The sequence below is a fragment of the Petaurus breviceps genome, unplaced genomic scaffold, assembly GCF_028583685.1.
Source record: "Petaurus breviceps papuanus isolate PSGF00001 unplaced genomic scaffold, PetGlider_PUasm1.0 171, whole genome shotgun sequence".
Lineage (NCBI taxonomy): Eukaryota > Metazoa > Chordata > Mammalia > Diprotodontia > Petauridae > Petaurus > Petaurus breviceps.
The window spans coordinates 7,660,880-7,688,180 of NW_027185754.1; the positions used below are offsets into that span (position 1 = coordinate 7,660,880).

At 36.0% G+C, this 27,301-nt stretch overlaps 1 protein-coding gene across 2 annotated transcripts in view; it reads left to right on the plus strand.

Annotated features, from left to right (window-relative positions):
- The first annotated feature begins 468 nt into the window (after nucleotides 1-468).
- Nucleotides 469-27,301, plus strand: part of BRD7 (bromodomain containing 7) — a 45,574-nt gene continuing 18,741 nt past the window's right edge. Inside the window, exons 1-7 of one of the 2 annotated variants that reach the window (XM_069082526.1) lie at nucleotides 469-711; nucleotides 1,977-2,185; nucleotides 18,233-18,362; nucleotides 18,938-18,995; nucleotides 20,865-21,009; nucleotides 22,859-22,969; nucleotides 23,314-23,406. In XM_069082526.1, coding sequence (XP_068938627.1) covers nucleotides 663-711; nucleotides 1,977-2,185; nucleotides 18,233-18,362; nucleotides 18,938-18,995; nucleotides 20,865-21,009; nucleotides 22,859-22,969; nucleotides 23,314-23,406 — 795 coding nt within the window. In that variant the 5' untranslated portion in view covers nucleotides 469-662. The remainder of the gene's footprint in view (nucleotides 712-1,976; nucleotides 2,186-18,232; nucleotides 18,363-18,937; nucleotides 18,996-20,864; nucleotides 21,010-22,858; nucleotides 22,970-23,313; nucleotides 23,407-27,301) is intronic. The other variant, XM_069082527.1, reaches the window with a different exon arrangement.

The following is a 27,301-nucleotide window of genomic DNA, read 5'->3' on the forward strand; positions in this document are numbered from 1 at the left end:
GGTCTCACCTCCATCATGGGTTTTCCTGACTCCTTGGCAAGCTCTCTCACCATCATGACAAGCTTCCTGTTACCCATTTAGAGCTGCAAGTTACCTTAGAGATAATCTAATTCACCTTTTTCATTTCTAGAAACAGAAATTGAAGCCACCCAAAGTTAAATGACTTTCCCAAGCTACAAAGAAAACAAACCCTGTATGCGCCCTTCTCCCTCCCTGACCCCTTATCTCAGTCCCTCATTTCCCTTTCCATCTTTCTCCAGGCTCCTCTTTTTCCCTTAGTTTTTCTGCCTGCTGGGGCTGCCCCTTCCAAGGAAGCATCCTCCTCCCTTTCTCTGCGCACACATACCCAGCTGCGGCCGCTTGTCTGACGGGCTGACGGGCAGGCCGCAGCGCGACCTCCGGCCGCGAGAGGGCGATGTGACGCGACGCCCCGAGTCCCAGAGCGCCGGGCAGGCCCTCCCTCTCTGCCCCAGCTCGCCGGCCCTCCTCGCTCGTCGTCTCGCCGGCTCCTCCGGGACTCTGGCCTCGCCCTCGCTCGCTCTTTCGCTCGCTCTCCCTCGGTCCCTCCCTCGTTCCCTCCGGCTCCGGGGCTTCGCTCCCCGGGCCGGAAGCGGTGCGGCCTGGGCCTGGCGCGGGGGGCGGGCACCGGGGCCCGGGCCGATATGGGCAAGAAGCACAAGAAGCACAAGTCAGACAAGCACCTCTATGAGGGTGAGCGGCCCGGCAGTGGCCGCGGGCCCTGAAGGGGCCGGGCGGGAAACCGAGGAGGGCCGGGGGTGGGAACCTGAGGCCCCCCAAGAGGCTGAGGAGACCCGGGGGCTGCGGGGACCGAGGCGTCGGAGGGGCTGAGGAGGCACCGGCGGAAAGGGACTGGAAGCGCCCTGAGGGCAGGACCGGTTCCCTCTGCTCGGGTGTCCCCAGCGCCCGGCCTCTCGTCGGTGCTAAAGGAGCGCTTGTCTAAAAGAATAGAACTGAAGTTGGGTGAGAGCGAGGACGGGGCGGAGGAGAGCTTAGGGCCCGGGGGGAGGGGCGGCGAGGGCGCTGGGGGCGCCCCCACCCCAGAGCCAAAGAGCCGGGGCTGCTGCCGCCCCCACCCCCACCCACCCTCCCATGCTAGCAAACTTGTACAAGCTGTCTAATAAACGTTGGACTGAATGGAGTTGAGGTCAGAAGATTAGCCCTTGGGAAGGAAGGAGGTGGGGGGGAACCTGACCATGTGGGCCCGAGTGGAGGGAGAATGGGTGGGGACTTGGAAGGCGTGAAACTAGAAGAGTGGGTTTGGGTTTCTGGGGACTGGGACTGGATGTGGCAGGTGTAATCCTAATAATTACAGGTCGTGTGTCTATGATGTTTTGTAACATAGCAACCCTGCAAGGCAGGTCTCAGAAGTACGGTTATCCCTGTTTTACAGAAGAGAAAACTGAGGCCCTTGAGAGGTCAAGTGACTTGCCCATTCCTGTTCATACAACCAGTAGAGCAAGGCCTGTAGCCCAGGTCTTCTGGCTCAAAACCCTTTGCCTTTCTCATTATGCTACTGTAACTATTGTAGTTCAGTGAATATTTTTTAATTTAGTAGAATAATCTAAAAAATGATAACCGGGTTTTATTGGTGTTAGTAAATTGGTGCTGAATTTATTTCTTTCCTCAAAGACAAATCAAGGTATTAGTGAGTAGTTGAAGACTTAGGTTTGGAAAAGACATTCCTTTCATTGCCATGCCCTTGATTCAGTGATCATTTTGTATGTTATTAATGAAATAATTTTAATTAGGTCTCTGTATCCTGTGATATATATATATATATATATATAGAAATTAGCCTAATATTTATATCAGACTGCATCAGCCTTAGATTCCATCAAACTGCTGCCTAGAAGAATGGCAGCAGTGCCCCCCAAATGATATTTTTAATGTATCTGCTTTAATTCTTTAGAGGCTTGGAGTTTTAATCTTGTTTCATTCTTTTTTTTCTTTTTAAGAATATGTGGAAAAACCTTTGAAGTTAGTACTGAAAGTAGGAGGAAACGAAGTCACAGAGCTCTCCACAGGCAGCTCAGGACATGATTCAAGCCTCTTTGATGACAAAACGGATCATGAGAAACATAAAGACAGAAAAAGAAAAAAGAGAAAGAAAGGAGAAAAGCAGGTCCCAGGGGAAGAAAAGGAAAAGAAAAGGAGAAGAGTAAAGGTAAGTGTCTTTAAAAGCTTGCAAAGTAGAAAACTTGTTTGCAAATTGCACATCTGTAGGCACTAGCCTAATTTCATTTTTTTGTGTCTTCAATTTCACAAATAGGTTAAATAAGTTTCCTGATTTTCTGTAGATGCCTCAGCTGTTTAATTTCTTCATTCAGAAAATTATAGGTCTTGATCAATTGAAGCCCCTTTAAAAATGTGACCTTTAATATTTGGGTCCATTTTTGTTTCTAAAAGTTTTAATTTGTATGACTGAAGGAAAATTTTAAATATAATTTTTATTATAAAATGAAGCAGTGTTATACCCCCCCTAAGAAAATCCCCAAAACTTTAGTTAATAGACTTCACAACACTTCAGATTTTTTTCAAATATTTGTTAATATATTTACATAGGATGTTAGATTTAGAATGGAAGAGACCTAAGTCTTATCCGGTCCAGTACTGTCATTTACAAATGAAGAAAATGGTCTAGAGAGTTTAAGTAATTTGCCCAGGGTCATGAATATAATAACAGCTGAAGTTGAAACCCAGGTTTTCTGAACATGAAATTCACCACTCTTGCCATAACTACTTCACACCATGTTTTTAATAGTTACAATATGTGTTTAATGTTTGTTTGTAATACCACAAGAACAAAAATCATAGAACTGAAAATAACCTTTGAGATCAGTTAGTCAGATCCCCTCATTTTAGAGCTGAAGAAACTGGTGCCCAGAGGAGTAAGGTAGTTTGCCCAAGGTGACATAACTAATTAGTGATAGCATGAACATTAGAATCTAGTTCACTAGATTACTAGTTCAGGGTTTTTCTATTATAAAACATATTCCTTGTGTGGTCAGTCTTGTCTTCCATTTTAAATTATTCCACATATACATTTCCATATATAGACATAGTCTACACAGTTTTCCTTTTTACAGCTATTTAGTAGTTTGTCACTGTAATGTACCATAATTTGGTTATATCATTTCCCTACTTGGAGGCATTAGGTTGTTACTGGTTTGAGGACAAATTAGAAGATAACGCTAGCAAAAAAAAACTTTTTTTTTACTCCTTGCATTTAATGTTGTTCAGTCATTTTAGTTGTGTCATACTCTTTGTGATGCTGAACACCTCTGTCAATGGAGTTTTCTTAGCCTTAAAGATACTTGAGTGGTTTGCCATTTCTTTCTATAAAGTGGCAAAGAGATTATGTGACTTGCCTAAGGTCACACAGCTAGAAAGTTTCTGGGGCTGGATTTGAACTCGCCTTCCTGACTCCAAGCCCCACACTCTATTCATTGTACCAGCTAGCTGCCTCTTGCATTTAGTAAGTTGTCATAAATATAGCTATGAGCCTTCTAAGTAGCTTTGAGCATTTTTATCCTTAACAGCAACTCATTTTCCAATGTGCTTTTCATTGTACTCCCCTGTGCCAACTTTTGCCTTAAATTATCAGTGTTTTTGCTGACTTGGTTTGAGGGATCTTTTTGTGTTCTCTGTAAAAGCTCTCCATCACTACATCTTTTGTAACACATTAGGACAGATGTTACAAAGTTATCTTCATGGCGTCCTTTTTTAGTTATCCATCATCATAGATATTTCTGGATCAAAGGGGATGTACAGTTCTTTATCATGAGTACTGCAAAGCAAGATGACCACACATTCTAGGAAATGATGTGTGTTGTTGCCTTTGGTTGAATAATGGATCCAATTCTGCTTCAAAGGAAAGAGCAATTTATTCCAGATTTAAAGGAGCTAAGTTCAAATCTCACCTAGGACACTTATGATCTTTGTGACCTTTGGTAAGTCACTTAACTTCTCTGAGCCTCCTTATCTGTATCTCTTTCTTGTTCATTTGTGTCCAGTTCTTTCTTGACAAAGGTACCAGAGTGCTTTACCATTTCCTTCTTCAGAGTGTCCCCGTTTTACAAATGAGGAACTAAGGCAAATGGGTTGAGTCACTTGTCCAGGGTCACACAGCTTATAAGTGTCTGAAGCCAGATTTAAACTTAGATCTTCCTGTCTCTAGGCTCAGTACCCTATCCTTTGCACCATCTAACTACCCCTATATCTTATGTCTGTCTCCTTATCTGTAACTTGAAGTCATTGAACTAGATGACCTTTAAGGTCCCTTTTAATTCTACATCTATGATCCTATGACTCCTTTATTTGCCTCTCCCTAAGAACTTTTGAAGTAGCTGGGTGTCAAAGTGGATAGAGTACTGGGCTCAATCAGAAAGACTCATCCCTGAGTTTAAATCCAGCCTCAGACACTTAATACTTGTGTGACCCTGGGCAAGTCACTTTGCCTCAGTTCCTCATCTGTAAAATGGGGACACACTGGAGAAGGAAATGGCAACCACTCTGGCATTTTGGCCAAGAAACCCCAAATGAGGTCATGAACAGTTGGACATGACTGAAAAAAACTGAAGAAAAAATTAAAAAGAACTTTTAAGGCATTTTCCATTTGGCTGCAAGTTCTTTATGTTTTCTGATTTCCTTTCTAGCAAGAACATCAATATTGTTGTAGGTTAGTTCTAGTATGTACATACCTTGGTCATTGGATGAGGGTCTCCCATTTAGAATATAAACAATCAAATTAAAATTTCTAGACGATCTTCTTAAAACTTACACTTTCTATCCTTTTTTAATCATTGATGAAGTGAAATTGGGGCATATAGGACTAAGGATCTTTTTGTATTTTTTCTTTGTTTTAATAGGTTGTCGTAGCTGAATATTTCATCATCTAGTGGCTAACCTACTGGTGATGAGTTTCTCCATACATAGTAGGGCTGGTCTTTAACAGATATAGCTTGTCACAAGGATCATTCTAGAAGCCTTTTCAGCTTTGTAAAAGCTGCCAGATATAGTGCTCAACTAGCATAGCCTAAGAACTCAGGGTAGCCTCCATGCCATAAAGAGAAATCAGAGTTGGACTTTTATGGAAGAAGTCAGGATAGAGTGAAAGATAACAGTTATAGCCTAAGTACTATAATTAACTATTCCTGGAACGCTGAAAAGTCACTAGCATTTTGGATATATCCTCTATGAAGGATTTGTGGCAGAATCTATACAGGAATCATACTACAAGATGAGAAGACATGGGAGGACTAAGATATGCATTGTAAGAGGGGAGTACTGATAGTGATGATTATGGGTCCCCTGAAGTATAATAAATTTTGAGTAAAAGTAGGCAAATGTCTACCCTACTATTGCACATTAGACCTGGAAGAAGTGATTTCATTTATAGAATTGATAGAAATCCTGGATATGAGAACTTCAAATATGTTTCAGAGTTCTGCTCAAACCAAAAAAACGTAAACTGTAACATTCTTAATTCTATCCTTTTCTTAGAACTTTTACTATTGTTTTAATCTACCTAGGTGAAAAATTTCTTACCCCTACCATTCTCACATCTAATCAGTGGCCAAGACTTAATAATTCTACTTGAATATCTTTCACATCCATCCCTTCTTGATACAGATTCTAGTCTGATCCCTAGTCTCCTAATTAATCTCCCTGTCTCTAGTCTTTTCCTTCTCCAGTCCATCTTGTACCCAGTTATTAAATTGATATTTCTCAAGCACAGTTGTCATTAGGTCACTCCTACTCACAAGCTTCGGTGCATCTCTTCTGTTCAATATTTTAAGCCCTTCACAGTTTGGTTCCAGCCTATCTTTCTAGACCAGAGTCTTTTTTTTTTTTTTTTGTTTTTTGGAGGGCAATTGGGGTTAAGTGACTTGCCCAAGGTCACATGGCTAGTTTTTTGTGTTAAGTGTCTGAGGCCGGATTTGAACTCGGGTCCTCCTGACTCCAGGGCCAATGCTTTATTCACTGCACCACCTAGCTGCCCCAAGACCAGGTAGTGTTAATCTGGGGATCTGTGAATTTATTTGTTTTCTTAAAAAATTTTTGATAACTATTTCATTTTCTTTTGTATTCATAAGTATTTCATTTTATGCATTTATAAATATTCTGTGGGTTTCACCAAACTGCCAAAGAAGTCCATAACACAAAAAAGGTTAAGAATTTCTGTTCCAAATTGATTTTTACATCACTCCCTCACACTTTCTATTCCAGCTGAACTGGCCGATGTTCAATTATTTCCTTTATATAATATTCCATTTCCTGCCTGTATTCCTTTGCACTGACCAGGGATTAGGAATCCCTGGCTCTCTGGGGTCCTCAACTGCAGCCCTTTGACTGAATCCAAACTTCACAGAACAGATCCTTTTATTTGAGACCACAGGTAACTCACCCCTGGCACGGACTCTTGCCTGTGCTTAAAATGCTCTTCCTCCTTAACCCTTGCTGCTTGGAATCCCTCGTTCTCTTTAAAGCTAGGTTCAAATGCCACTTCCAACAGAAAGGCTTTCCTGGTCCCTCTACTTGTTAAATTGTCTCTTCCTATCATTCCTAATTACTTTGTATTTACTTTGTGTATATTTGGTATTTATCTGTGCTCATATTTCCCTCCTTCCATTAGAGTGCAAACTTCTTGAGATCAGGAACTGTTTGATTTTTTTTTTTTGGTAGGATGGGGGTTACTAGCATATAGCAAGTATTTAATAAAGGCTTATTAAACTGAATTATAGTAGCTACACTAAATTCAGTGTTGTCATGTCACTAGCTGCATTCATACTTGGGTTAACTTTACTACAATTTAACCATTTCTTTTGCAAGTTTTTTCACTCTTTTAGATAACACCACTGCAATATATTTCTGTAGCTCCTGTAACTTTTCAAAACCTTTTTACATGATATTTTACCCTCACAGTAATTATAGCATAACTTATTTGAGAATCTAGACTTAGAGTTGACCTAAAAAGTACATTTTTGAGGACATGACTTATCTTTACAATACACTTTTTGAGGAAGGCAACATTTAATTTATGATTAAGAATTTAGACCAGATAACAACATGCACTACATAATGGACATTTTGAGTGGTAAGCTTAATACATCTATTGACAAACATTTTGGAGGAATAATGTAATAAATTGCATTTTTTGTTCCTCAGTACTCTTTACAAATGCCAAGTATAAACAAGACTATTGTAACCTTCTAAAATTTCTGTTTATCATTTTTCTCTTTTTTTAGTGGGGTTGTCTCATTCTCTTTTTGGTGTCCTTTCTTTTACTACATTTTAATTTTTTGCCATTAATTATATTTTATTTTTTATAATATAGACAGGGTATAAGAAAGTTGTTTTTCATATACATTCTTGGGGCTTTTTTATTGATTTGTACACAAAGATGGACAATTTTATATTTTAACCCTTTGCACTCCGAACCATTCTGGACATTGGGTACCAGCTACTCGATGCTACTTTGTGGCAGAAACGTGCATTTACAGACCCTCATATTATTTAGTATAATTTTGGAACCAAGTAACTTATTATAATGATATTGGACTTAAATGAATTGGGTCACATCGAGGAATGTATATTTGCAAAAAAACAATATTTTATTGTTTATAATTTTGTACAGTATGATAAGTTTTGAAACACTCCCCAATATGCATTGCAGGCTGATTAGTGCATGTTTGACAGTAATAAGTGGTTTGACGCCTGCCACCAGGTGTTTTCCTGTTAGAACACACAATGCAGTCCCGTTTTCTTTGTCCCACATCGGGAATATGTAGTTTATTGTTTAATCTATTGTCCGCAGAAGATGTGGATGGACGCGTTCTCGATACACAAAAATCGCCCTTTAATTGGTCAATGAGTGTCTTGACAAACTTGTGGTGTGTCATTGGCATTTCATTACTTGTTTGTTTTTCGATGCGATGCATTATGTATGAGTTTATCACACACATTTCCAACCCCCCCAAAAATAACTTCCTCCACCATTTGAGCGATTTACGGAGGAAACAATACGTCGAAGCGTATTGATCCGCACGATCCACACCACCCATATTTGCCGTATATTCTAACACCATTTCAGGCTTACTGACTGTTACGATATGTCCACCGTGTAATGTTCTCTGGGTAGATTGTAGATTTGTGTTATAATAATTGGTGAGCATGGTGATAATTCTTTTATCTTTCCACGCAAGAAACGTAGTATTATTCTTTCTGTATGCAACTGTTTTATTGGTTGAAAATTTTGTTTTTTTTATTTGTGTCAGTACGCCTTTTCGATTTATCTTTATAATGCCAGTGAGATGACAATTCATCTTTAGCAGTTCTTCCGCTAAAAGGATGCTGGTATAGTACCTGTTGGTGAACATGTGGTATCCTTTTGCATCAGGAACTCTTTCTAATAATTTCTTGAATAAATGTAGCAGAATCATCCTGGAATACCACTTGTGCCAAGTTGACTTTCGGGAAAGCTGTTTCTTTCCAATTTCTTCTTTGGCATAATTGTTTGTCTCTTTTATTATGCTGTCTACTAATTCTTCAGTAAAATATAATGTGAAATAGTCTATGGGCTCTTTTATGTTACTCGGGACTTGTGGTCTGGCTATTTCTACATGTAAATCAAAATTTATCGTGGCTGGAGGAACGTCCGATTCGGTAACATCTTTCTACTCTTCACTTGACGATACGTTGTCATGTTACCGTGTGTTTTCTTCTGTACTACTATTATCGCTTTCTCTATCTATGCGAACAATTCGTCACCTTCTAGGTTGAACGATATCACTCACTACTGTCGTTTTGTTCTACAGTTATTCTTTCTAACGTGTCTGTATAGAGGTCTATCTGGAGCTCATCTTCACTACTACTTGTGTCATGAGACTCATTCGTGGTTGGATGCTTTGCCATTGTTCTAATAAAAAATATGAATAAATGCCTGGGTTGAAAATTTCTAATTGTTATTATTAACTGACAAGATGATATTTACCAAAATAGCTTTCACCAAACAATTTATTCACTAAGAAAAGAATCACTTTTTCCGATTTTCTCACTCGTTAGATCTATGTGCACTGCTCGAAGCTTCAAACCAAAATGAGCTCAGCTTTGAAAATCTTTTCCTCCAAATGTAGACTTGTTTATTTGTAATTGTATATCTCACTATACAGTGCGCGCTATGTTCGAAAACCGACCTTTCTTCTACAAACTCCCCTTATCGCTCTTTTCAAGTGGCGTCGCAAAGTGCTCGGACTGTCGTGAGCACGCATCTCATGTTCTCGTCCAACACAAAACCCGCTGACATTTCTTGTATATATCTTAGTAATTTTATGACATTTTGATTTAATTTCTTGTGCCATTTAAGATAAAACTTCAGGGAAACATGCATGTCTCAAAAAGTTGCGTTGAAATAACTCAGTTCCCCGTAATCACTAATAAACTGCAATGTCCCCTGAGAGGGGACATCCGAGTGATATGCTAGAATTCCGATGTCCCCTGAGAGGGGATAGCGGAGTGCAAAGCATTAATACTTAGATGGAACTGTGCCTTCATTAACATGGGTTCTCTCGCCAGCCATATAGATCACAGTTTCTGTATTCCACATCTTTTTGTCTCCTTAAGTCAATTAAGCTTCTTTATTAAATGATAATAGCCCTTGTCAGTGTCTTATCCTATGTGACTCAGGTCCATATCTTCTCATAAGTCTTCCACATAGAGTGCATCTAATTTCTGTGGAACTGTCTTCTGGTCTCTTGTATTACACGCATGCCAACATTAATTTCCTCTTGTTACTTGAACAAATCATTTCCTTTTCAGTCATTCATCTGATGACTCCCTTTAAACTGCTTCCTTTGAGCAATTCTTTTTTTTCCATTTTAATAAAATTCATTCCAATTTTATTACTATGTAAACAAATTTTAAAGATAAAAATAGTGTAATCTGTGTAGATATTTGTTACAAAAATAAGCATTATAATAGTATTAATATGTTGGGTGGGCTTGTTTTTTTGGTGCAGAGCTTCTCAAAATGTGGTATCTTTAATGACACTGCTACTCATAATTTTTTTTCAGTAACTTGTCTCTTTTTTTATTAATCTGTCCCTCCCATTACTCCCTTCCCCGACTGAGGAAATAATAAATGAATCCCTCAATACATAATTGCATAATCTGTCCAAACAAATTCCCACGTTGGCCATGTCTAAAAATGTATGTATGTCTCTCTTTGTTAAGTTCATCATTTCTCTGGCAGGACATATTTGTGGTTTGTCATTGAGTTAATGAAAGTTCTAGATTCTTCCATCGTTTTTTCTATGTGGCATTGTTATACTTGTATAGATGGTTCTACTAATGCTACTCATTTTGCTCTGTAATAGTTCATAGAGATCTTCCCAATTTCCCCAAACTGTCCATTTTGTCATTTCTTATGGGAATATAATGTATTCTATTACATTTATATACCACTATTTGTTTAGCCATCTTCAATAGTAGGTACACCCTTAGTTCCCAATTTTGGGTTACTACTAAAAAACTGCTCTAAATATTTATGTACATAAAGGTCCTTTTCCTCTTTCATTGATTTCTTTAGGGTACAGAAATAGTAGTGGTATAGCTAATTGTTGAGCAGTTTTTAATATATCGCATTCTATTCATATATACCACTCAGTTTAAATTGCCTATTTAGTTACTTGTGACTTTAAATCTTTAGCAGTCTTCCTTGAACTGCAGATATATAATATCTAATAGGCCTCTGTTTCAGTGAAAGGCTCAAGCTTATTAAAAGCACTTCCTAATTTCCCATAATTAATCTTAACCCACTGTCATTATCTTGTTCAATTCAGGGCCCCAGTCTTTGTCTTTGCACATCAGTGGTCTAAGTTTTCATTTATTTGTGTATGTGTGTCTGTATATGTATGTATATATGTATATGTGTGTATATATCAAATATATGTATGTATACACACACATGCATGTGTGATGTACTAGATCTGTGGGTTGTTTGTCCAACCTTATATCACAGTCTAGATCAGTGATTTTAAACTCAAATAGAAAGGATGCCTGTGGGCTGCCTATTAACTAGAAAACCACAAATTAACATTATGTATGTTGTATTTTTGTTTCTTTTGTTAAACATTTCCCAGTTACATTTCAGTACAGTTTAAGACGTGCTGGAGAGTTTTGCAGAGGTGTTGGGGGAGACTGCAAGTTTTTACTTCCAGTCTATACAACAAGCATTCTTCATACATTTGGTTTTCCCTAGTTTCATAGTCAGGATACTTAAGCCTAACTTTTGAAGTGATTGTGACTTTTAAGTATCCTTTGGAGTGTTCTAGGACTTGATGAAACCAGTATAATGTCATTCTCAAATAGTAGGATCTGGGGGAACCTCATTATTTCTAAGCAATCTCTTTATGCTCAGTATGCACAATGTCATGATAAATACATTTGGCAAGTGTATGTCTTTTTGATTTATGCTTTGCTTGATATACTTTTGCTTTGATAGTCATAATTATCAAAGTTATTTCTGTTAGAAATTTTGAGAAATCTTATGAAGTTATGATATATGCATGGGAGATACACTTTGTTGGAGAACCTTAAGGCAATGTTTTATTCCGCCAAATCATAAGCTTTTTTATAGTCAGCAAAGAAGCAGATTAGTATCTTGTATTCCCTATATACTTTAGTTTATCATGTGATTGTAAAGATATGGAGTTCAGTAGAATGGTAGTAAAAAAGTACCTGTTCCCCTCTTGAACCTTCATGCCTTTGATTTAAATTGCCCGGATATAAATTATGCTCACAAATATTTTGTAGAAATAGAAAAATCAATAATCAAAAATTACTGCTTTTTTCTCAGCTGCCTTTTTAGATCTGTGACTTTTTCCACCTATTTGATAGTTGTTGTTGTTTTTTGGTGTCACCAGCTTATTAAAATAGGTCAGAATCTTGTTGGCTTAATTACAGGCCATTTCATAGATGCAGAATTGTAAGAGACTTCAGATGACATCTAGTTTAGCAACTTCATCTTAGAAATAAGGAAACTGAGGCCTTGGAGATTAATTGATTAAGACAGGAAGTATCAAAAGTGTTATTTGAGCCCCCAAATCTTCTGTCCCTAGAGCAAGTGCTCTTTTTTACTATATCATGTGAATTCCCTGTCATCTTCAAATTCTTATTCTTTTATTTTGATAATGATTTTGATCTTTTTGTCAGCTAGGAGGTACAACGAATTGAGCTTTGCACTTGGAGTTGGGAAGACCTGAGTTCACATTCTACCTCAGTCAATTTATTAGCTGGATGACCTTGAGCAAGTTACCTTCTCTCTGCTTCAATTTCCAAATCTGTAATATGGGGATATTAATATCTATCTCATAGAAATTTTGTGAGGATCAAATAAGATAATGTATGTTGAAAGGGGCAGTCAAGATGACAAAGTGAAAGTCATTATTTTTGTCTAGCTCGCCCAGCACACCTCCACAACCACCTAGAAACACCACATGGGAAAGCCAAGAAAAAGTCACAGTAATTTTTCCCACCCAGAGCAACTTAAGAAAATAAAGAGCTCTGAGGACACTGGGGCAGGGACTGGCCAGGAATGCAGCAGTGGCAGTTACAAGGGGCATTCTAGCATTAAAGGCAACAAAGGGGCTAAGACTGAATAGCAGGACGGGAAACATCAGGGAAGAAAGAGCTCATAGGGGACCCCTGAATCAGGAACTTGTGCACAGGTAACTTTGTTGCCTCTTACCCAGCTCCAGGCCACAGTTCCAGGGCAGAAAGAAGGAGTCATGAGCAAAAAAGGTCTTAGCTATATATGGAGCAAGGAACAAGTTCCAAATGTTTAGCTTTGTGGCTCTGAGCCTAGGAGTAGAACAGAGAGTCAGCTCTACTTTTTAGCCCCAGTGGAATAACCAGGTCAGGAAACCAATACCAAAGGGGAGTCAAGCAGTTTAGTTACTCTGAACCTGCAGAACTTCCTAGTGGGCTAACACTAGTTTCTGGAAACTCAACCACACACAATCCAACAGACCCAAACGTGGGTCAGGAACTAACAGAGCTCATACGAGGAAGGCAGTGAATAAAACTGCCAAAATCACATCACCTTGTAAGTACTGCAGACTTGGAGGCTACTGGTCTGAGGTTTGAGAATATCAAAAGGACTTAAAAAGAGAGATGCTTAGGCCTGACATCCTTCCATAAAAGTGAACAGAGCCAAACACTAACATAAAGTCCAAAGTCAAGAAGTAGACTTGAAAGAATGAGTAAACAAAAAAGAACCAAACTATGAAGAGCTACTATGATGCCAGGGAAGCTTGGACCCAAGCCTAACAAGAATTCTTAGAAAAGATAAAGAGGGGGAAAAAAGAAAAAGGAAAAAAGAACAATGATTTTTAAAACTAAATAAAAGTGGTAGAGAAGAAATTTGAAAAGAAATGAGAGCTATAAAAGAAAGTTATGAAAAGAGAATTAGCAGCTTTACAAAAGAGGTACAAAATATTACTGAAGGAAATTACTACCTAAAAATTAGAATTGGTTAAATGGTAAAAGGGACACAAAACATTGCTATGGAAAATACCTTCTTAAGAATTTGAAGTGGACAAATGATAAAAGAGGTACAAAATATTGCTTTAAAAAATCATTCCTTAAAATTTAGAATTGAACAATCAGAAGCTATTGACTCCAGGAAACATCAGAAAATACTAAAGTCAAAAGGCTGAAAAAAAATAGAAGAAACTGAAATATCTCATAGGAAGAACAGCTGACCTAGAAAATAAATTGAAGAGAATTTAAGAATCATTGGAGAGTGCTGGCCCCAGAGTCAGGAGGCCCTGGACTCAGGAGGATCCGGGATCTGTTCTGGCCTCAGATGCTTAATACCCACACACAAAAACTGGCCATGTAACCTTGGGCAAGTTACTTAACCCCAATTGCTTTACCAAAAAAAAAAAAAAAGGCATCATTGAATTACCTGGAAACCATAAACAAAAAGAACTTATACAGCATATTTCAAGAAAATTTAAATGAAAACTGCCTGGATATCTTTAAGTCCAGAGGACACTGCAGAAATAAAAAAAAAATCTACCAGTCACCTCTTGAAAGAAACCCCAAAATGAAAATTCCTAGGAATATTAAAGCCCAAATCATGAACTTCAAGGTTCAGAAGCAAGTAATACAAGTAGCAAGAAAGAAAGAATTCAAGTTCCATGTAAGGAGTCAGGATTATTCACACACAAATCATCAGCATTTCTGTATATTGCCAACAAAATCCAACTAAAAGAATTAAAGAAATTACATTTAAAATAACTACAGACGGTATCAAATACTTGGAAGTCTGGATACCCACAGGAATAACATGAATATAATTACAAAACCTTCACAGAAATAAAGACAGATCTAAGTAATTGAATAAATATGAATTTATGAATAAGTATGAATTTTCCCAGACCAAGCTGGTATAACAAAAATGACAGTACTACCTAAATTAATTTACTTGTACAGTGACATACCAATCAGAGCTAGAAAAATAACAAAATTCTTCTAAAGGAATAAAAAGTCACAAACGTCAATGAAAAGGTCAAAGAATCCAATAGAAAATAAAAATTGGGAGGAAAGGGGGCCTAATAGTACTATACTCAAACTACACTACAAAGCTGAAATCATCAAAATAAATTGGCACTGGATAAGAAATAGAGAGGTTGGTCAGTGGAACAGATTTAGCATACAGTAAATAATAGAGAAACAGATGAACACAGTAACATAATGTTTGATAAACCCAGCTGAGCTATTGGGACAAAAACTCCCACTATCTGACAAAAACTTTTGGGAAAACGGAAAAGTAATCTGGCAAAAGCTAGTCATTGACCAACATTCACACCACATACCAAGAGAAACTTAAAATAGGTTTATGATTTATTCATTTGCTTATAATATCGAGCAAATATAATCATATTAGTGGAGCAGGGAAGAAATTACCTCTCAGATCTATGGATGGGGAAGAGAAGAGTCCATGACCAAACAAGAGATAGAGAAGTTCATGATAGGTAAAATGGATAATTTTGATTATATAAATTTAAAAGTTTTTGGAACAAATAACACCAAAGCCGCTAAAATTAGAAGAAAACAGAAAACTGGGAGAAATCTTTGCAGCATTTTTCTGACAAATATGTAGGTAACTGAATCAAATTTAAAAGAATTAGAGCCACTCTCTAATTAATAATGGTCAAAAGATATAAATAGACCATTTTCAGAGGAAGAAATCAGAGCTATCATTAGCTATATTTTTTAAATGCTCTAAATCACTAGTAATTAGGGGGGGAAATGCAGCTAAGAAAAACTCTGAGGTACCACTTTACATTTATCAAATTGGCTAAGATAACAAAAATGGAAAGTCACAAACATTTGACTAGATGTGGAAAACAGGTACCCTAACACATTGTTGAAGGAGCTGTGCATTGGTCCAACCATTCTGAAAACAATTTGGAACTGCCCAAAAAGCTACTTGTGCTACATACCTTTTGACTCAATAATAACACTACTAAGACTCTACCCCATAGAGATGAAAGTAGAAAAGGACTTGACCATATGTACCATATTTATGGTGGGTCTTTTTGTGGTGGCAAAGAATTGAAAACTGAGGGGATACTCTCAATTATGCAATGATTGAACTAGTTATGGTATATGAATGTGATGGCATACTATTCTTTTGTAAGAAATGATGAAGCAGATGCTTTCAGAAAAACTTGGGAAGACTTATATGAACTGATGCAAAATGAAATGAGCAGGCCTAGAGCAATGCACACAGTAAAAGCAATGTTGTGATAATGAGTTTTGTGCAGAATCGATAATTTTGATTACATTAAATTTAAAAGGGTTTGTACCAAGAAAACCAATACACCCAAGATCAGAAGGGAAGTAGAAAGCTGAGAAACATTTTTTATAGCCAGTACCTCTGATAAAGGTCTAATTTCTAAAATATATAGAGAACTGAGTCAAATTTATAAGAATATAAGTCATTCCCTAGTTGGTAAATGGTCAAAGGATATGAACAAGCAGTTTTCAGATCAAGAAATTAAAGCTATCTATAGGTATGTAAAAAAATGCTCTAAATCATTGTTGATTAGAGAAATGCAAATTAAAACAACTTTGAGGTACCACATCACACCTATCAGATTGACTAACATGACAGAACAGGAAAATGATAAATGTTGGAGAAGATGTGAGAAAAACACTAATGCATTCACTGTTGGTGGAGTTGTGAAGTGATCCACCCGTTCTGGAGAGCAATTTGGAGCTATACCCAAAGGGCTCATAAAACTGCATACCCTTCGATCCAGCAATACCACTGCTAGGTCTGTATCCCAAAAAGATCAATAAAAAGGGAAAAGGGCCACAAGTACAAAAATATTTATAGCAGCTCTTTTTGTGGTGGCAAAAAATGGAAATTGAGGGGATGTCCATCATTTGGGGAATGGCTGAACAAGTTGTGATATCTAAATGTAACGGAATACTATTGTGCTGTAAGAAATGATTGAGCAGGTGGACTTCAGAAAAACTTGGAAAGGATTATTTGAACTGATGCTGAGTAAAATGAGCAGAACCAGGAGAACATTGTACACAGTAACAGTCACATTGTACGATGATAGACTTAGCTCTTCTCAGCAATGCAATGATCTAAGTCAGTTTCAAAAGACTCAGGATGGGAAATGCTATCCATATCCAGAGAAAGAACTGTGGAGTCTGAATGCATATCGAAACATACTATTTTCTCCCTTTTTTTTCCCTTTTGTTCTGATTCTTTTTTCATACCATGACTAATGGGGAAATATGTTTGATGTGATTGTACATGTACAGCCTATATCAGATTACATGCCATCTTAGGGAGGGGGGAAAATTAGAGCTCAAAATCTTATAAAAGATAAATACATTTTTAAAATTAAAAGATTTTTTAAAAAGAAAGGAAACTTCATATGTACAGTTTCTCTGAGGGTTAGCAATCTGAGCTTTCAGTTCGGTATGGCTTTTCATGGCAAAGAATGCTATATCATGAACAAAAATCATTTTAGAATCACTGGATTAGATGATTTCCAAGTTCTTTTCTAACTCAAATATTTCTGTGATTTTTGCACTCTACAGAGAGAGGAGGGTATCCAGGAGGCTGAGGAAAAACTGACATCTAGGTTCCTACTTCCAGTTCCAACTGTAGGAAACTGATAGAAATTTATAAGGTTAAAAGTCATTTTCAAATGGAGAAATGATCAAAGGATATACACACAGAGAAACACAAATTTTAATAATTATCTGATAACTTTTTCATCTCTGATAATGAAAGGAATTCTTTATTAATACAACCTTTCCTGAATATCGCCTATAACCTTTTTTTTTTAACTTCACATGTATACAGATACAAATGGATACAGAATGGGACACTGAGAAGTTTATTAATCCTTTTTTAAGAGAGGCATCATGAAATATAAAATGCTGGACTTGCAATCAGGAAAACTTGGTTCACATTCCACCTCTGACATTTACTAGCTGTGTTACCATGTAGGCAAATCATTTAGCCTACCTGAACATTAGTTTCCCTATCTAATAAAATTATGATTATGACAGTGTTCATCTCACAGGATTGTTGTGAGAATCAGTAATATATTCTATAAGCTTTAAAGCACCACATCGATGTCATTTGTTATTCGTGTGAATAATTCCATTTATATGCGGGTTTTTTTTGGTTGAAGTTGCTAGTGTATGTCTTTGGTGAAAATTATTAAAAAGAAAAAGATTAAGCTAGTAAAGCCACTCTTGATCCTAGAATAAGACATAGCCTGAGAGAAGAGTATTCTTTTCCTTTTGATGGACTAGGGAAAGCAGTTTGTTTGAATACAAAGAACAGGGGTATATAAAATGCATGCTTGATGACTTCCATTTCAAAAACTGGTTAAAAAAATAGAGCTTGTCCCACTGAAAGAGGAGTTATATTAATTAAATAATGTTTGAATCCCTCTGTTTGAATTCTAGTCTTCAAGTCTTTTATAGACATCTGTTGTTCTACTCTCCTTTTTCCAGTAGGTGGCAACAGAACCCATTTAGATTTTTCCTACTTAAGAAAATCAGTTTACTTTTGTTAGTTATCTCTTTTTTTATTCTGAAATTAATGTGAATCGTATGTGTTTAATGGTACAGATCCTTAAACCTTTCTAAAATATTTACATTTCTAGGAGGATAGAAAAAAACGAGATCGGGATCGGGCTGAGAGTGAGGCAGAAAAAGAACTTCAATGTCAAACTCCTATAAGACTAGAATTGCCTCCTGAGAAGCCTCTGACAAGTACATTGTCCAAGCAAGAAGGTAGGAATAGCTAAGAATTTACTGTTATGAGCAAAGCACCAAAAAAGTAAAAAATCACTTAAAGAGTTAAGGCTTGGGAAAATGGTTCAATTTCAGTTAGTCAAAGCTTGGATTTTTTTTTTTAATTTAAAAAAAAAACTTTTCTGTTTCTGTCACATTTTATATTGAAATTTTCAGTTTAACTTTAATTTTTAATTTGTATTTTCAAACTGGAACCATTTGGAGCATGATTGAAATTTCTGTTCTTTTTTCTTTGCTTTTTGGAGGGCAGTTGGAGTTAAGTGACTTGCTCAAGGTCCCACAGCTTGGTTTTGTGTGTGTGTGTGTGTGTGTGTGTGTGTGTGTGTGTGTTAAGTGTCTGAGGCCAGATCTGAACCCAGGTCCTCCTGCTCTATTCACTGGGCCACCTAGCCAGAAATTTCTGTTCTTAAGCTTGGAAAAAAGGAAAGATAAAGATAGATTATGATGACACCAAAAGAAATATCTATAACAGGTATCATGTGAAACTATATAGCTTAAGCCTTTTGATATGAACTTTCTTTTGTAAAACTTTTTCTCTTTCCTTTGCACATTAGAAGTAGAACAAACACCCCTTCAAGAGGCTCTGAATCAATTGATGAGACAATTACAAAGGTAATGTTATGTTTTAACACTTTGCATTGAAATTATACTTTCATGACATAAAGGGTACAATTTGTGGAAGCCACTTTTTAAAACCTACAATATATGGCCTAGGTCCAAATTCAGTTAATTTTAAAGTGGATGACAAATACTATGCCTGGCAATAAAAAGTACAAGCTGCTGAGTAGTCAGATGTCCCCATTTGGTTTGTTTTAACTGGCAGCTTGGAGGCTGTTAAATGATGCTTTTTAATGGCAATTTTCTCTGTGATCTAAAGTGTTTTAATAATGTTAAAACTTAAAACCAGGAATAAAAAATATATATATTTATGCTTTTATTATTAATAGAAGTGGTACCTTCTGTATGTTTTTATAATGCCAGCACATCATGAGTGTTTTATGAATATTAATACATACAGAGTAAACTGTGAAAGAAGTAAATAATACTGTATAGCAAATAAGATAAATGCATCTTTCTAAGTTTCAGATCTTAACCTTGGCCAGCATTTTCATTGTTGGCCACATGAAATAATTTCAGCATCTTCCCTGTAGGAAAAGGAATAATTTGTCCCTGAATTGAATAAACCCAGAACTTTTTATTTTTAATACAAATACTGATTTCCTGTTACTTATGTTTAAAGAAAATAATAGCCTTATTTAGAATTTGTACTCACAAAATTTGGTTTTATTCTTTCCTCCAAAATTATATTTTGAGGTTATATTGACCATTTGCAGAAGGATAATAATCAAATTTAGGTTAAGGCATGAATTTTAAATTAACCAAATACCTACCTTTTCTGTGTGATTGTCATACATGAACCACCAATGGCTATCACAAAGAAATTCCCCAGAGAAAGTCCCTGGTACTAAATATTCAACATAATTCAACCTTGTCATGAAGTGCAAAAAACATATTGGTCTGACAAATTCTTACCTACTATACAATAATAGACTAAATAAAACCAATATCTTTTATTACTGCATAAAGTATTTTCTGTCCCCAAGAGTAAAAAAAATGGCATACTTCATAATTACTATAGACTGATAACTTAATTTTAACAAACATACATAAATTTATACATTCAAAATATTGTCCCTTTCAAAGTCATAATACCATTGTTTAAAACATGCTTAGAAATTTTCTCTTTTTAGAACTCCCTTCAGAGTCTGTATGTAGCACATCATTTGAATTTCAACAGTACAAACTTCATCTTTTGGTCATAAATGAAGTATGATACTAAAATGATGAGATTTGTTTGCTTATATGACTTATAAACTGGTTCTGAAGGGATCTCTAAAAATGGCTGAAGCCACAAAAGCATCACTGGGGAAAAAATGTGTGGTAATCCATGTTGACTATGTGGAAGAGAATAATATTCATTTTTATTATGCAGAGGTCGTTACTTTGTATTACATAATGTTCCTGGCTATATACTGATTTCAACAGATTAATCCTTATCATATGGTAGATTGCTCCTTCAGGGAAATGAATGTAGTTGTTGTTTATTATATTTATTACCTCTACTCTTTTTTCCATCTTTGAATAATATATATTGGTCATTAGCTGGGTGACCATCTTATTTATTTCCTTTATTTTGTTTTTTTTCCCAAGTAGAAGGATAATAAAGTAGTCTGCATACAGAAAAACTCTCTGCATTATAATAAAGCTTGTTTGTAGAATATTGGAACGCTGCCATTAAGCAATGAGTTTACTAGTCCCATATCAACTTTACTTCAGTTTTAAGTGAGAAACCGTTTTTGCCTTACTGTAATTTCTTTCAACTAGGGAGAGCTTTTTTCTCTAGTTTCAGCTCCTGGACCAGTCTGAGAACCTTTTACAGTAAAAATGAAAAATAAGATTGCCTCTTTCATATCTTCACAGAAAGGACCCAAGTGCTTTCTTTTCATTTCCTGTGACTGATTTTATTGCTCCTGGCTACTCTATGATCATTAAACACCCAATGGATTTTAGTACTATGAAGGAAAAGATCAAGAACAATGACTACCAATCCATAGAAGAATTGAAGGTAGTTATAATTTATTGGTATTTTCTGTGGGGAAAGAGACTAACCTATGGCACAAAATAAAACTCTGACATCTTTGTTCAGTCCAGAGCCAAACTTGTGGATTCTCTAAACACTGAAGCTTGGTAGAAATCTGCATGCCTGGTGTTTAGAATATTTCCTATTGACCTTCTATTGTGCAAAGAGTGATTTGAAAAAAACTTCCAACACCATATTTTCTGTCTCAGAAAATTCTTACAAGCTCTCCGATATAAAAAAACAGATAAAACACCATATGGCAGCATTTTTAGAGTAAAATTTTACATGACTTTAATAAATGTTTTTTTAAATGTTGTTTCTCAGTATTTGAGATTTTTAAAAGGGACATCAAAATTTAAATTTCAAATCAAAACAAACAAAATTGTAGTTCAGATGAAAATGTAATTAGAACCAGTATTCTTTCCCTTTTATGACCATTCAAGAAAACATGCATATTCCTGTAAGTAAGCAGAAAATAAATTGGTTTGAACACAAATATTGTATAAGGAAGTAACTCGATTACATTCATTCTTAATTGCTCTTAAATTCCACTTTATCTTTGTAAAATACCTTCCCTTTCCTCCTTTCCTTCTATTTTTAGGAGAAAGCCTTATAAATAAAGAAAGCTGTGAAGAAGATACGTATGTTTGGTTTTGGGGTTTTGTTTTGTTTTTTTTTGCTTTTTGGAGGTCAATTGGAATTAAGTGGCTTGTCCAGGGTCACACGGCTAGTTTTTGTGTTAAGTGTCTGAGGTCGGATTTGAACTCAGGTCCTCCTGACTCCAGGGCCGGTGCTCTATTCACTGTGCCACCTAGCCACCCAGAAGATATATATGTTAACAATTATAGCTGAAGTTGACTTTACTTTTAGATGGTCATAGTACCTAGAGAAGGAAGATAGGTATTCTTCTGATATTATCATCTTCTAGAGAGGAGAAACCACATCTTAATTCTGTAATTCTTCTTAACTGTTCATAGCTTTCATCTGTTCTGTGTTATCATCAACTCTTGAAGTGTTTGGGATATTTTAGTTGTAGCTTGACATGATTTTCTTCATTTTCATACAAGTAAAATATACCTGACTGCAAAAGTACAGGGAGTTAGTTCTTCATTATATGCACATTGGAAACAAAAATTTTTAAATAATAAATAATCTAGATAGTAATGTTATCTGTGGTAACTTATCATGATCTTATGGTTTATTTTACAGTGACAAGCTCTTTGTAATATTCCACCAAGATTTTGCTCTCAGTAGTATCCAAAATTAAAAGAATCATATGAATATTAAATGAAAATATTAGTCTTATAGTTATGGTAAAGAATGTTATAATATTTTAGCTCTACCCTCCAGGTTCTACTCAGGTTTTCTAATATAGCAGTCAAATTATACATTAAGTTCTTCATTGTGTTGAAAAATCATGTTCCAAAATAACATGTAATTTCCTTTCAACAAAGATGTTTCTTATAAGCAAAAAAATTCTCTTAAGATTATTTAGTGGGCAGTGGAAGGAATCTTTGAAGGAATTTGCTTCTTGACATTTGAATCCTAAAAATGTTCCAGATTTTACACATGGCTATTCCTCTGTGGGAAAAAAAAATGTAGCATGTTTAAATTACTTTTCAAATTGCATCTCTTTTAATTTGTCAGTCAGTACTTCAATACTTTAATTGCCTGTGTGAGATTACCATTGCTGAGCAGTGAGAGAAATGAGAAGATTATTTTTTCATGGTGCAAAGGGGAAGGGATTGAAATGTGTTTTTAAATGAGTTGAAGTTTGAACAGATTGTATACTTTTAAAGTATTCTTTGTACATTTTCTAAACTTCTCTCTACAGGATAATTTCAAACTGATGTGTAGCAATGCCATGATTTACAATAAACCGGAAACCATTTATTACAAAGCTGCAAAGAAGCTGTTGCACTCAGGAATGAAAATTCTTAGCCAGGTAAAGGAAAGCCCCTGTTATAAATGATGAAAATGAAATTTTATCCCTTTGCTTAAACCAAAATGAATATTCCTAGAAAGGTTCTGAATTTACTTTGGAGTCAAATCATTTTTGGAATAGAAAACATTAAAAGGAAAGACATGTTCTTTTTAAAAGGTATGATGCTAAAGTGATAGATAAAGGTAAAATAACTATCATTTGGATACATTTAAATCTTGTGAAGGGTAGGACTAGACATGCTCAGAGGTCACTTCCACTTCTGAGCTTATATGATTTTGTTATAACTTCCCTGAAGACACTTGACTTGACTGGACCTGGTAAACACTTTTATTTATTCTGGACAGAAGTGTTCTAGAAGAAATAATATGGGAAGTTCAGTCCTGACTGGGGTGAAATTAGGGACCTGGGTTGAAACCAGAAGATTCCTTCTCCTGCATGTAAGTAGAACCCTGACTGGGAGGACTGGAAAGAGGAACCCAGTTCTGGGTTGCCTTTGGGTCCAACCTGTCATGCCCAAAGTTCCTGGGGCTCAGTAGTGGGGGTAGGAGGGGATATGATATGAATGCCTGAATCATCCATCCCCTATAGGAAGCAGAGAACTCTTCTCAGTTATGACATGAAGACCAATTCCATGGTGAGCCTACCTTCACATGCTACATGTTCTATTTTTTTTTTTAACAGAATTGTATTAAATAAGGGAGAAAAGATTTCAGGAGATTCCAGATTCCAGGAGATTGATCTGATAATTTATGAGGCCTTTAGCAATATAAAGTTTTTTTCTTTATGATAACAATACTCCAGATGTTCAGTAGAATATTAATTCTGTATGCAATAACATACTAGAAACAAAGGGAAAGCTATGTAGGAATTGTATACAGTACATTCAAGGATTTATAACATAGTTAGAAGAAATAGAATATACACATATAAAATAACCAGTAAGTAATCACAAAGCAAACTCCTCATACAAATTGAATAACTGTATTCAGCAGTGAAAACAATGTATTCAACAATATAAAAATTAACATTTTTAATAAGACAAAGGAAAAGGGAGTGTTCAAAATGTATTGGTGGTAATCTAAAAAGATTTTCCAAGACAGTGAGTTTTGAGCTGGGCCTTGAAGAAGGGGAAGAATTAGAGAACAATTTATTTTGTAAAATTGGGCATTACAGATTTCTGTTAGTATCTTGTCCACATGTCAGACTTTGGGTTGATTGAGGCCAGAAAGTGTATCTTATATAAACTTCATATCACCATCCCTTAATGCTGAGAACAGTGTTTTATAAACAATAGGTGTTCAATAAATATTTATTGGTGGAAAGGAGAGGGAAGGAAGCTCTGGGTAGTAATAATATTATGGGAAAGGCATCCATAAAAGAAAGAACAAATGCTACAAAAGGCATCAGTTTAACTTAATTGGAAATATCAGAAGGACTTAATAGAAGGGCTGTGAATGGTAGTCTTGAGAATGTGATTTTGACAAGGCAGGCATAGTGTTTTGTGTGTCACCAAAAAGAGGGTTAGAAGAACAACATTGAAACAGTGTTTAAGGAACATTTTTCTGGCATATAGAATAAGTTGGACTAGGGACTTCAGATGAGTAGACCAGTCAGGAAGGGAAGCTGTTATGGTAATTCAGATATGAGGTCATGAAAATACCCAGAGCAGTAGATTTTAGAAAAAAAGGACTTGGAATTTTAGAGCTAGAAGGGGTTTTAGAGATCTAATTCAACCCCATTGTTTTACAGATGGGGGAAAAGGAATCCCAAAAGGGTTGTCACTTGGTCCCACAGATAAGTAGCAGAGGTGAGATTCAAACTCATTTCCTCTGATTTCAAAGTTATTTTCCACACTATTTTTTATATTTTATGTTTCCACACTATTTACCCCTACATTGCCAAGAAAGAAACAAATATAAGAGACTTTTGGGGAAAAAAAATCAAATCAGAAAATGGAGAAAAGGGAGGTGGTGAACAAAGAATAAGAAGGAATCAAAAATTACCTCTAAGTTTTACAGCTCAAGAACTTGAAGGATAATAGCAATAAGTTTTTGACATAAGTAGACAGAAAACTTGTGCTTTCCTGATTTGCATAAATTCTATAGTGATCATTTATTGTTACAGTTCTACAGCTGGAAAAATACCAAGGTATGCAGGTATAAAACTTTATGTCTGCATTTTCTACTCTGAAAAATTCTTGAACCCAGTGAACTGGGAAAAGAAAACATTTAGACAGAAAATTATTCTTGCCTTGCTAATATTTAGACAGCATCAGGTCCTGCCCTTTTCTAAAAGTGTAGAAAACTAATGTAAACCAGTTTTCCTTCTCTGAGATGATTTGCTTAGGAAGAGAGAACGAGAAATATTTATTTCAGTATCCTGAGGAAAATCCCCAAATTCAGTCCATATTGGAAAGCTGTAAATGTCATGAATTATGTCATTGATTTTAAAATCTGAAATCAAAATGAACATAACAGTTAAGAGACTTTGGCATTCCTTTGTAAAATCAAGTAATTTATACTGCATCATAGTGAAGGACTTTTGTTTCCTTACAAAGATAAAATGAAGCAACTTATAAACTCTCAAACAACTTTGATTATAAATTTTCTATTTTGTTTTTATAAATTTCTAAAAATACAATTAAATTTTTAAGAAGATTCTTTCTTCTAGAGCTTATGAAGTGTTGCTATGACAAAAAGAAAAATATCCTTTCTATTCTATTTTCTCTTTTTTCTTATTTGTCATCTTTTTTTTCTCTAAATCCTTTCCTGTTGAGGAGCCCTACCCATCCTGTGCTATAGTTTCCTGTTCCCTCCACCCTAGATGGGAGGGATCATTACAAGTGATTTTCACACTTTTAGTTCTCCTGAGTTAACTCTTATAGCAGTAACACTGACAGCACATAGCATATCCTTTCATGAAAATATTTTAGAGCAGAAGTCAGGCAATCTCAATTCTATTTCCAGTTTTATCATTAATTTGCTACAGCGTTAGACAAAATACTTACCCCTGTCTCAGTCCTAATTAGTTTCCTTATCCATAAAATAAGTAGATTGGGCAAGAAGATCTTTAAATTCCCTTATAGCTCTACATTTTTATGAAAATTATGTTTTCCAGAACATTGATAACTTTTCATTTGTATTATTTATGAACAGGCCTGTCAATCACCCATCTGTTTTTTCAGACACATCTGTACGCAGGTGCTATTAGAACCATCTTCATATCTGAATTATGAGTATATGTAGAGTAATGATTGTTACCTAACTAAATGCTTGGATAGAAGATATGTGCACACATGCACATGTGTGTGTGTATGTGTGATCAGTAGCAAGTATGGTTAACTAAGTTTTTGACAGAACTAAATTTTTTCATTTTGCTAAATTGTGTAATTTGTAATTGATCTGTTAAAGAGAAATTTTAATTAACGAGAAAAAATACACCTATTGGCACACACATTTTAGGGACTAGACCTGTGATTTCATTATTGGAAGGAAAGAAAGCCCCTTTACCAGTGCAGGTTAACATGTGCTCTGCAGTTTGTCTAGAGAATGCACAGAGCACACAACAACAGTATGGGTCATAGGTGGGACTTAACCTGATCTCCTTTTACTCTACACCCAGGCCTCTGTTCTGCCGTGTTACCTCTTGTGTCCAAAATATAGACGTTTAAAAATTAAACTTTGGACGTTTTTGTATGTGTGTGTTCAGAAAAATACTGGAAATCATCATCATGTGAACTCTGCTGATTTTTAATAGTAAAAATTGGAGTTACCTTTAAGCTAAAACCTTTGTGAATTAGCTTTTTTATCATTTTCATTGGCATTCAGCATGGTATAAGAGAAAGGATACTAGACTCAGAATCAGGAAGTTAGGGTTCTAGTCATGGCAATATGCCAGTGACTAACCTCAAAACCTTGAGCAGGTTTTTCAGCTTCTTAAGCACTTCAATATCCTCATCCCTAAAGTAATGTCTAAGATCTCTATTTTTCATTCAATACCTAATCCCTGTATCAACATCTCCATACTGGGGCACCATATATTAGCTTGTAGCTGCTACTAGAAATAAAAGGTGTAGGGTACATGGCCAAGTGTGGAACATAGGCTCCATATGCCAGCACACTTGATTGTTCCATGTTTTATGCACATGTATGACCGGGTACCTGGGTGGAGCTAAACTTTCTCTCTAGGACTTGCGCCAGAAAGCGTGACAGAAGTAATATATTGCCACAGTTGACATTTGAAAATAAGATTCATAAAATATGATCAGGGAACTTTGGGCAGTAGGCAAAATATAATTCTCTTTATATTATGAGGCAGAAAATATAATAGCTG